Raw genomic sequence first — 13,321 nt, 5'->3', positions numbered from 1 at the left:
ATATATATATATATATATATATATATATATATATATATATATATATATATATATATATATAGCGGCCAATAGTTTTTGTCCACTCCGGGTAAAAGTTCCGGACTACAACTGCTACCTTTCTGGAGGGCAGTTTAATGCTGGCGCCTGGCCTGACGGTACAACTCCATCGCGTAAACTATCAACAGGGCAGTTCAAGCATTTTTCGATATAAACGAAATTATTCTCTCTCTCTCTCTCTCTCTCTCTCTCTCTGATTATTTACCATCTGTATTACTGAAATTGATAAGAAAAAAGGTCTTAAAGGACAAGAAAAGATACAATTCTAGAACTTTCTGCCATTAGTGAAGATCAGGTATGATAAATATCCTGATTCACATTATTCAATCTGTAACCGCATCTAAGTCTTTCGTAAGGATTTGAATATTTTGCAATAGTTTTCCTTATACGTTTTATCCATGAATATCTTAAAAAAGAAGAATGTCCTTGTCATTATGAAGAGTGAGTTTAGCTTAAGTTTTCTACACAAAAAAAAAAAAAAAAAAAAAAAAAAAAAAACTAGATTTAAGTTGCCTGAAGAATACACAAGACATACAAGATTTAGAGGAAGAAGCAGAAATAAATAATTTAGTTGTTACTACATTGAGGAGGGTCAGAATTTTGTGGCTTGTATTTCTATAACCCTAAGAGAGTATAATTTACTCGCAGATGCATTTCACATCATTGGTATTACATACCGGTATGTAGTTGCAATATCATTAACACAGGTCGAGTGTGAACGCTAGTTTCTATGTTAAGAATTACCTACAAACATCTCTTAGTGCTGAGAATATAGATGCAGTAATGGCGATTTGTATTGAAAAGGATGTAGGTAACTGGCATAAATGAACTATGAAACTATTAAAAACATTATCGCTAACAAAAGCAAAACACTTGAAAAATAAACTATTTCAGTAAGATTGAGTTTTAAAAACAACAGGGCAATTACTGTAATTAGTTTTTGTATGCCAAATCACTATACACTCACACACACACACACACACACACACACATATATATATATATATATATATATATATATATATATATGTATATATACATATATATATATATATATATATATATATATATATATATATATATATATATATATATATATATATCAGTGATCGAGTTGCAGGAATGAACATCCAACTAAATAAGATATATAAGCTGAATATCATTCAAATGAAAGCAACAATAGCATCTCATACAGTAAAAGAAATAGAATTTTTTTCATGAAGATATGGAGATATCTTTGAAAAACTAAAAGACCCAATTTACACTTATTTTGAGATTTCGATGATAAAGTAGGCCAAAAGAAGAAAGGAGAATCAGCAGCAAACTCAAGAAATGACAGAGGAGACATGCTTGTAGAATTTGCTAAAATAAACAATTTTAAAATCAGCACTTTTTTTTTTTTAAAGGAATATGGAAATTGGACATGGAAAAGCCCAAACGGAAAAACGGAAAAAGAAATACATATTATTCGCAGTAAAAAAGCTAATTTAGGTAAAGATGTAACAATGTTAAACAAGTTCAAATCAAGCGACTATAGTATGGTAAGAAGTAAATTTTGTATAGATCTAAGTAAAGAAAGAGAGTAACAAATCATAAGAAAGAAAATAAACACATGTAATAAGAGAAAAAACTGATCAGTCTAGTTTTGCTATACAAAATAAGTGCTCCTTGGTACATGATGGAATGACAAAAAAGGAGGCCTGACATTACGATAATTTCAGAGGCATCAAACTTATGTCTGTTGTCATGAAAATATATAGTATGCTTATTCTAAAGAGACTAGAGAGAAAAATTGATGAAAAGGTAGAAGTTGTACTGACCAAATTTTTATTTTGAGACATATTGTACAGCAATGCGTAGAATATAGAAACCCACTTTTGATGGTATTTGTGGACTATGAAAAAGCCTTTGATAGTGTGCACCGACCAATTTTGTATGAGAGTCCTGTGGTATTATAGAATTCCTCTTAAATATGTAAATTTTATCAAGTCTTTTCATGAGCATAGCAAGTGCAAAGTTAATGTAGGAGTCCTATCAAATGAATTTCCAGTGAGCAGCGAAGTACTCTAAGGGAATGTGCTGTCGCCGATGTTGTTTATCTTCCTCATGGATTTTGTAATACGTAGAACAGTTGGAGATGGTGAAGAAGGATTGAACTGGATTGGTAATATGAAATTAGCTGACCTAGAGTATGCTAATGATGTTGTCCTTATCAGTAGAACACCACAGGATTTGCAATACCTGCTTACCAGAATGCATGAAATATTACATGAGGTTGGGCTCACGATAAATAGAAGAAAGACAGAGATGAGAACAGAATATGCAATGGAAGATGAAATATCCCTGGAATGAGAAAGGATTTATTAAATAGAATCATTTAAGTATTAAAGAACTATGATGTCCAATACAGGGTCCTTAAATACAGGGTCATTAGAATTGGATTTAGTGACAGATTGAAAAAACCAAAACAGATTAAGTAAAATTGTTAATCAAAAAGCCTGAAATTACATATTTAAATCAGGCTATATATCAGTTTAGTGAGATCTGTATTACTGTATGGACCTGAGTTGTGGTATGGCAATAAAACAATCTCCAACAAATATAGTAGATGTGAGAACAAAGCCCTCAGAAGAATATTAGGAGTTAAATGGCGGGACAGAATTGAAAATGAAACTATAAGAAAGAGTACTCAAGTGCTATATGTGGATGAGATCATGGTGATATATAGATCAGGATGGTTTGCGCATGCTCTTCACACTCCCCAAGAGAGATTAGTTCACCCAGTGTTTAACTGGGGTCCACAAGGCACTAGGCTTCACAAGGCACTAGAAGAGTTCGAAGATCAAGGCCTACATGGCTGAGGGCAATGAGGCCTGAAGTAGATGATGAGTGGAGAAGTTTTGAATTAAAAGCTCAAGATGGAGACGACTGATGAAATCAAACCAAGGTCTTTTGCATCAATAGGCGTAGGAGGAGGAGATGATGATGATGATGATGATAATGGTGACTTTATACACATACCCATCTTTCAAGAGATCTAACATCTCGCTCTAGTTGTGAACCAGACAAAATATCATGATTGCTGTATATTGTCTTTGGTGGGATTATTATTATTATTATTATTATTATTATTATTACTATTATTATTATTATTATTATTATTATTATTAAAAAGCAGTCTATAAATATTTTTTATCAGTGCCTGTCAAATTGGTTTACTGTATCCTACTCGTGGATCACGAATCCCCGCCATGATTCCCTTTTGGGGAAAATTTTTTGGCAGTGATCTGTGATTTCGGACAACTAAAAGACCCGACCTTCTCCTTATTGTTCAGTGGACGAAAGCAAAAAGGCCCTTGGACACAGCTCACCCTTGTACTCCGCTCTCTCTCTCTCTCTCTCTCTCTCTCTCTCTCTCTCTCTCTCTCTCTCTCTCTCTCTCTCGATGTTTGACATAGAAAGATATGGATTAGTTAAGAGTTGATATCAAGTTTAAGGGAAGTGATTAGAGCACAGGAAAAATTCCGCATTCTTTCTCTCTTCTGTGTTTGACATATAAATAGATGGATTAGTTGATATTTAATATCATGTAGAAGGGAAGTAATTACTGCGCAAAAAAAAAAAAAAAAAAAAAAAAAAAAAAAAAACGCATTTATTCTCTCTTCTGTGTTTGACATATAAATAGATGATTAGTTGATAGCTAATATCACGTTGAAGGGAAGTATTTACTACACAAGAAGAAAAATTCCGCACTCTTTCTTTCTTTTTTGTTTGACATATAAATAGATGGAATAGTTGATAGTTAATATCACGTTGAAGGGAAGTATTTACTGCAAAAAAAGAAAAATTCCAAACTCTTTCTTTCATTTGTGTTTGACATATAAATAGATGGAATAGTTGATAGTTAATATCACGTTGAATGGAAGTATTTACTGCACGAAAAGAAAAATTCCGTACTCTTTCCCTCTTCTCTGTTTGACATATAAATAGATGGAATAGTTGATAGTTAATTTCACGGTGAATGGAAGTAATTACTGCACAAAAAGAAAAATTCCACCCTCCTTCTTTCATTTGTGTTTGACATATAAATAGATGGAATAGTTGATAGTTAATATCACGTTGATGGAAGTATTAACTGCACAAAAAGAAAAATTCCGCCATCTTTCTCTCTTCTGTGTTTGACATATAAATAGATGGAATAGTTTATAGTTAATATCACGTTGAAGGGAAGTATTTACTGCACGAATAGAAAAATTCCGCACTTTTTCTTTTTTCTGGGTTTGACATATAAATAGATGGAATGGGTGATAGTTAATATCATGTTGAAGGGAAGTAATTACTCCACAAAAAGAAAAGTTCTGCACTCTTTCTCTCCTCTGTGTTTGACATATAAATAGATGGAATAGTTGATAGTTAATATCAGTTGAAAGGAAGTATTTACTGCACAAAAAGAAAAATTCTGCACTCTTTCTCTCCTCCCTTTTTGACATATAAAATGATGGATTGAAGGGAAGTAATTACTGCATAAGAGGTAAAATTCAGTACTACTATTTAGTATCCTATATGCTGTCTGTGAATCATAATGGTACCAAGTTTTTCATAGCCTTTAGCCCCCATGCGCTGTTAGGGAAAACAGAGTTTGTTACTACTGGTGGAAGCATGACTGACTTCATAACTAAAGAATTAACCATTTTTTTGGATACTTTACTTTCATCCTGCAAATCAAGAACTAAATGTTATAGAGATTAAGTCAAATTGCATAAATCGAACATTAGTGCATTCAAGAGACAGAAGGTCAAATCTTGAAAAAAATACCAAAATACTGAGCACAGCCAACATGATTTTCTATTGCATTTTGAATGAGCTCGTATTTTATACCTCATTTTACTGCACAATTTTTTTTTACTGAAATCATATTAGAATAACTATGATTCTGTTAATAACAGTAACATTTCCATGCTATGTAATTATTTATCGTGCGGTTTATTGTGAAAGGCCTATTGGATAGTTATGTATGATATAGTTGGCTACCATATATATTATTGACCAACTCTACAGCTGCATCTTTTACTATAATCAATGTTATAAGGTATATATCAGTGGCAGGAATAAGAAAAAAGGATGTCTTATAACGACTTTAAGCTATACATTTAGTATCTTAAATGCTGTCAATAAATGATAGTGATACCTTATTTTTTTTTTTCATAGCCTGTTGGCCATTGCACTATCAGGGACACAAGCAGGGTTTCTTTCTACAATAGGAAACACGATTGACTTTATAATTCAAGTCTTAACAATCTTTTTGGATATTTTACTTTTATTCTACAAACACAGAACTACGAATTATCTCGTTACTTGTCCTAAAAGACCCTTCTTATTGCAAATCCTCACATCTACACCTCTCTCTCTCTCTAGTCATATATATATATATATATATATATATATATATATATATATATATACACGAACACACACATATTTATATATACATATATATATATATATATATATATATATATATATATATATATATATATATATATATATATATATATATATATGTAAATTCACAGTCTTACTCCTTATATCTTAACGAATTAACGATTATATCACTTCCTGTCTAGTATCGGCCCTGATCACCTATCCCGGTCAATCCCGAAGACCGGATCTTTCACTGCACTCCTGTTTAAGAAAAAAAAAAAAAAAAACGCCGTCCAGCCGCCCTACCGTACTTTCCTCGGTAGCGGGCACTTCCTATCATTTGGGGAGAGAGAGAGAGAGAGAGAGAGAGAGAGAGAGAGAGAGAGAGAGAGAGAGAGAGAGAGAGAGAGTATAAGTTCGTTTATATCGAAAAAAAAAATGCTTGAAATACCCTGTTGATAGTTTACCCGATGGAGTAGTTGTGTGGAGCTTACACCCTAAGTGGACAGAAACTATTGGCCTCAATAGTAAACACACACACACACACACACACACACACACACACACATATATATATATATATATATATATATATATATATATATATATATATATATATATATATTGGTTTATTGCTAATTAAGAGCTAGATAGATACCCATCTATGAAGGAGATTCCTCACACATAAGGTAGACTCCTCATATAAATGGCTCAGAAGTTTGTATCCACCAAGAAACAAACTATAAATTTTTTAACCAATTTGTATTTTTCCTAGCTATACAAACCTGACCCATTTATCCAAATGTCCAGATTCATCCACCCCACAAGTCTTGACCTTACGAAGAATGAGGTTAAGTCTGGACAGCGCTATACAGCGAGGAGAAATGGCTGATGACCATATAGGATTGTTTTCCATTGTGTAGGTGGTTTAAAACAAATATTCACAAAAAGTTGCCCCTTTTGTCAAACCTTTGCAATCTTTAGAGAAATTTAGAGGATGCCAATGAAAATACTCTCACCAGACACACATCAAAGTAGGTATTCATTTTTATTTTCAAAATTATTACTTTATTTGATATGAATGAGAGGAACAGTGAAAATATATGGAAAGCTAAAATATCAGGAGTATGGGAAAGTAATTATGAATAATATACAAGAGGTTTCAATAAGCAAATCTACCAACAAAGGCAAAGCTTCAATGGATAACATAAACCCCCAATGAGAATTGCCATCTATTTTCCTAAAAATTATTTGTTCAACATATATCGCCATAGCAAAGACAGAACTGCATTCCTTTCAAAACTGTCAGAAGAAGAATATATTACTTTACATGAGCTTGGCAACTCAAATACTTGAATGACTTACCTCAAGCAAACATCCTGTACTCCAAGCTTGAGCTGGGTTAGATCCACTGCAGTGCGCACCATTAGTATTTGTCAATTCTGGTAGTGAGCGCCACGGATCAGTCAGCAAATGAGTGTAATGTCTTGAAATAATAGATTTAACATGGCTCATTGTTCTTCCCAGCTCTTCATAACCTCCAACTTTTGATGCTATAGCAAGTTGAGCGCGTAGTAGCCAACCTACTGGCCACAACCATTCCTGTAAAAATTTAACTGGATTGAAAAGTCTTTACATACAAAATAGAGCAAGGGTATTTAAATTATTCAATGATCTATCCAGAGTACAATAATACTTTTCAACCTCAAACAGTCATCCTGTAGACCAATATATTGTGCATGCACTAAACGATATACCACCTCGCAAGATTTCATTCAAAGAATAAAGCTTTTTTTTTTTTTTTTTTTTTTTTTTTTACAAAAAAAAAGAGCTATTCTCTTTATTGTATTATTCTACATCATACAGATAAAAACAAGAAAAATAATTGATGGGCAAAAGAATAGGGAATTCCATTTCTTAAAGAATAAGACAAAAAATTTTGAAAAAAAAAATACTTGCTTGAGATTGCTACATATTTTTAAGATATTTTAATTGTTCATTATTTCTCATATAATTTATTTATTTCCTTATTCCCTTTCCTCACTGGGCTATTTTCCCTGTTGGAGCCCTTGGTCTTATAGCATCTTGCTTTTATAACTAGTGTTGTAGCTTAGCAAGTACTAATAATAAGAATGATAATAAATTGATCATTGAAAATCTTAAAAGACTTTCTCAACAAGCCAACTTTTGTGTAATTGAAAAGAACACAGTCCTGACATGTTTCTCAAAAGTAAATTTGCTGTCGAGAATCACCTCTATAATTTTAAAACCGTCATACAGACTTAAAGAAACATTATCAATACTGAGATCTGGATGTTGAGGAGCCACTGTCCTTGACCTACTTACAATCTTACTTTGAGTTTCGTTAGGATTCAACTTCATACGCCATAATTTGCACCATGCACTAATCTTAGTTAGATCTCTATTAAGGGATTCAGCAACCCCAGATCTACATTTAGGAGATGGAATTGATGCGAAGAGTGTAGCATCATCTACATATGCAACAAGCTTGTTTTCTAGGCCAAATCACATATCATGTGTATATAGTATGAAAAGTAATGGGCCAAGAACACTACCCTGAGGAACACCAGCTATCACACTCCTATACTCACTATGGTGCCCATCACAACAACTCTGCGATCTATTACTTAAAAATTCAATAATGATGCTAAGAAACGATGCACCCACTTCCAACTGTTTGAGTTTGAAAACAAAGGCTTCATGATTAAATCGGTCAAAGGCAGCCATAAAACTTATGAACTTCCTGACCACAATCAAGAGATTTCTGTACAGCATTGGAGATTGTAAGAAGGGCATCACATGCTCCAAGGCCTTTACGAAAACCAAATTGCTAACTAGGGAACACGTGATTACCTTCAGCAAATGAATTCCAAATCACCGTTTTGTCTTACTTAAGAGAGGACACTCTAAACATACTGAACACTTTCAACAACAATACATTCAGTTGCGTGAGAGAGGGAGAGGGAAGAGGGGTGGCTTCAGGCTGCAATCTCTATCTCTATCTCTGTAACCTAACTTTGGTGTCACTTTTTATATGAAATCTAACTGCTTCCCGAAACTTCCCCAAGATTTGGGAAGTGCAAGTGGGCCGGCAAAAGGCGTCATAATTGCCAAGTATTACTCTCCCGAACGCTACTCACGCCGTGCCAGATGGCTCTCACAGGCAGCTAGCTCCGTTCACATTTTATCCCCGAAATAAAAATAAGATAATCTCTCACCACGCCTTCGCGACATTTCTAAAGCACATGTAGAGAATTTTCCAAGGCATATGTTACTCAGCATTCTCTCTCAAACATATTGCAATACCTCATAAAATATAAAAGAACATTACCTAAGCCCTTGTTCATATCTCGCACGAATCCCACAACACTACCAAATAGACTTCGTAAGACTGCGTAACAAACATACGTGAAATAAAAAGTTAATTCTGAAAAATAACGTAAATTTACATAAATTAACTTGAATAAAGAATACAATGAAATTCACGACGAAAGTCTTACGTAATTTACATGTAAATCTTAAATCTACACTAGAGAAGTTCATTTTACGGACTGGGTATCATCTCTTCAATTCACAAATGAAATATAAATAAAATTATGAATAAACTACTGTATTTACTCTACACTAGACCAGCTTCGTAAGAATATATATATATATATATATATATATATATATATATATATATATATATATATATATATATACACATACATATATATATACATATATATATATATATATATATATATATATATATATATATATATATATATACATACATATATATACATATATATATATATATATATATATATATATATATATATATATATATATATATCTATATCTATATATATATATATATATATATATATATATATATATATATATATATATATACATACATATATATATACATATATATATATATATATATATATATATATATATACATACATATATATACATATATATATATATATATATATATATATATATATATATATATATATATATCTATATCTATATATATATATATATATATATATATATATATATATATATATATATATATATATATATATACATATATATATATATATATATATATATATATGTATGTATATATGTATATATATAAATATATATATATATATATATATATATATATATATATATATATTCAAATAAGCCATATAGTTTCATACATTAATGTCTGTATTCTCCTACCGAACTCGGGATCAGAGCCCCAGGGGAAATCACTCAGAGACAATAGATTCTGACCGTCCTGGAATCAAACCCTGGTCCAGAAAACTTGTAACAACAGTGACCTACCACTTAGCCACGAAGCTACAGTATTGTCTTTGAGTGGTTTTGCCTGGGGCTCTGATCCTGAGGTCGGTAAAAGAATCCAGACATAAATGTATCAAAATACATGGCTTATTTGAATATGAAAAGTGCAAAATTTATCATATATATATATATATATATATATATATATATATATATATATATATATATATATATATATATATATATATATATAAATATATATACTGTATATATATATATATATATATATATATATATATATATATATATATATATATATATATATATATATGTATATATATAAATATATATATATATATATATATATATATATATATATATATATATATATATATATATATATACTGTATATATAGTGGTACACAAAAACTTCAATAACAAAGCTGAAAACTCTCTAAGCATGAACTCACGATGGCGGCTACAAGAAGGAATAGTGAACCAGCGAAACATGTTTACAGTAACACACTGGTATTGGAGTTGTAACGGCTCTCCCACGTATCTAATCCTACACCATATCCTTCAAGACAAGGTTAACTCTATTCGGGGAAGAATAGCTGTGGTTTGTACCAACCGTGTGTCACACAATTGTACATAATTATTTTGTATATATTATGCTTGTGTCTGCGCTCTTCCCTCGCACTATAAAGAACCTGAATGATCATGTCTCCGGTTTTGCTCTGTAACATTATCTGTCTTTCGAACATGTTATGTCCTGTTGCCTTGAGGTTTTGTATATACAGGAGAGTGTTTCTTAATAAACAACTCAGTTGATTGCTTCCTACCTTTAAGTTCAACCCTCTCTCGGCACCGTCACATTGGTGACCCCAGAAGTCGACTCTCTCCCACTGCCTTCCACCCCCACCTCCCTCGCCCCTCCATCGTTGGTACTATGACGGACTCTACCACAGCAGTTGGCGCTGCGGCCGCCCCATTGAAACTTTCACCGTTCGCCAGCGGAGAGGCATTTGCTTGGTTTCAGCGCGCAGAAGTCCAGTTTCGCATCAACGGCGTGACTCGCTCAACCACCAAAGCAGATTATGTTCTCGCGGCGATACCCGAGGACACCTTCCCGGAAATATCCGATTGGCTTTGTGAACAAGGAGACACGCCAATAGCGTATGACGCTCTCAAAACATACCTTCTGCAGCAGTACTCGCCGTCGCCAGCCGCCCGAGTAGCAAAGCTTTTTCAGCTCTCGCAACAACCGTTGGGGGACCAAAGGGCTTCGCTTGCCCTCAGGGAAATGACCAGTATCGCTCGCCTTCAACCTGCCGCAGACGGCTCTCCTCGTGAGGTGAACCTACTTCGTGCCCTTTGGATACGCCGTTTACCCGGACCTATACGCGCTGCCATACCCGATGTTGATAGTTTACCCATAAAGGACTTGATGACCAAAGCCGACGCCCTTATGGACAGCCACTTCAAGACCTCCATCAACGCCTCCACCCCTGACGAAGAGGATGCCTATTCAACGTCAACTGAAGCTGACATGAATGCCGTAGGACATACACGCCCACACCGTGACGTGCCGAAGCAGAGACAAAGCCGCCCACCACCCACCAATCGCTCGCGCCCCAACAAACGACTTCTACAGCCACTTACTACCTCCCATCCGCCGCAGTTTTGCTACTACCACTTCAGATTCGGGGCAACTGCGAAGAAATGTGCCGAGGATTGTCAGTGGCCAAAAAACGTGTAAGTAGGCCATCGCTCGTGGCGGTGGCCTCCCGTGTTTCTAATCTTTTCTTTTTACAGGATGCAGGAACGGGCGTGCGATTTTTGGTAGACACGGGTGCTTGTCGTTCTCTTTTGCCAAGGAAACTCTTCAAGACACGACGTAGTCTGTCTATATCTGCCGACGTCCGCTTGGTAGCTGCCAACGGATCTGCGATACCCACCTACGGTTACGAGAACCTCACATTATCGTTCGGAAACGGTAAATTCAATTGGAAGTTTCTCGTTGCTGACGTCACCATGCCAATCCTCGGTGCGGATTTCCTCTCTCATTTCCACCTTCTGGTCGATGTCGCCCACCGACGATTAGTCAACGCAGACTCGTACTTGTCGACACCTCTTCAACCCGCCCCCTCTAACCTCGCTCTCCACATTAGCGCACCCACGGATGCCTACGCCCACCTCCTCACGTCGTACCCGGAAGTTTTCCGTCCAGAACTTCGCCAAACGCCCACGGTTCCTGCCAAGCACGGTATTTATCACCATATCAAGACGACGGTACCCCCAGTCTTCGCAAAATTCAGACGTCTGGCACCGGAACGATTGGCAGCCGCCAAACAGACGTTCGCCGAAATGGAGGAAATGGGCCTTTGCCAAAACGCCTCCAGCCCATGGTCGTCACCCTTACACATCGTTCTGAAGAAAGACGGCTCCTTCCTTCCGTGCGGGGATTACAGGCGCCTGAACATGCAAACAGAACCGGATCACTACCCCCTCCCAAACATTGCCGACGTGACCTCCTACCTGCACAAAGCAAAGGTTTTCTCTACGCTCGATCTCCTGAAGGGGTATTATCAGGTGCCTATGAACCCAGAAGACATCCCCAAGACTGCCATCACCACTCCGTTTGGTACATACACCTTCAATTACTCCTGTTTTGGCCTTCGTAATGCTGGGGCCACGTTTCAACGTCTCATGGATGACATCTTAGGGGACCTCCCTTTCTGTGTATGTTATGTGGACGACATACTTGTGTTCTCCTCCTCAAAAGAGGAACACCTCCGTCACCTGCGCATCGTGCTCGACCGCCTGCAACAAAAGGGCCTTGTAGTCCGGTACGACAAGTGTACCTTTGGCGCCAACGAAGTGTCGTTTTTAGGGCACCGCATCACTCCTGAAGGTGTCCACCCCCTCCCTGAGAAGGTAACAGCCGTTCAGAACTTCCCTGTGTCCTCGACTGTCAAAGCTCTGCAGGAATTCTTGGGCATGATCAACTATTATCACCGTTTTCTGCCAGCCATTGCCACCACTCTTGCTCCCCTCTACGCCTTCCTCAAGGGCAAGCCGAAGGACCTGAAGTGGGGTCCCCTTCAAGATGCAGCCTTCTGCAATGCAAAGAAGGCCCTATCAACTGCTGCGGCTCTCACTTTTCCTACCCACATGCCCCTCTCCTTCTCTCCACCGATGCTAGCGACGTCGCTATTGGTGCAGTACTCGAGCAGGTGGTCAACGGCTCGCCCCGCCCATTGGCCTTCTTCAGCAGAAAACTGTCCAAGGCAGAATCGGGTTATTCTACCTTCGATCGAGAATTGCTGGCGGTGCACTTGGCTGTCCATCACTTTCGCCATTTCTTAGAAGGTACGCCCTTCGTCATTCGCACAGACCACATGCCTCTGGTGCACGCCTTTACTCGACAGTCTGGCACCTGGTCTGCCCGGCAACGCCGACATCTCTCCGCCGTGGCTGAATACAATTGCACCCTCCAATACGTCCCTGGGAAAATGAATCCCGTTGC

At 36.1% G+C, this 13,321-nt stretch overlaps 1 protein-coding gene across 1 annotated transcript in view; it reads right to left on the bottom strand.

Annotated features, from left to right (window-relative positions):
* The window catches only part of LOC137640089 (glycogen debranching enzyme), a 225,451-nt gene that overhangs the window by 12,327 nt on the left and 199,803 nt on the right, over positions 1-13,321 (bottom strand). Inside the window, 1 exon segment of the mRNA XM_068372548.1 lies at positions 6,844-7,080. Coding sequence (XP_068228649.1) covers positions 6,844-7,080 — 237 coding nt within the window.

Source organism: Palaemon carinicauda, chromosome 4 (genome assembly GCF_036898095.1).
Source record: "Palaemon carinicauda isolate YSFRI2023 chromosome 4, ASM3689809v2, whole genome shotgun sequence".
In the NCBI taxonomy this organism is placed as follows: domain Eukaryota; kingdom Metazoa; phylum Arthropoda; class Malacostraca; order Decapoda; family Palaemonidae; genus Palaemon; species Palaemon carinicauda.
The sequence above is the reverse complement of the archived record's forward strand: the minus strand, read 5'-3'. Positions and strand labels throughout refer to the sequence as shown.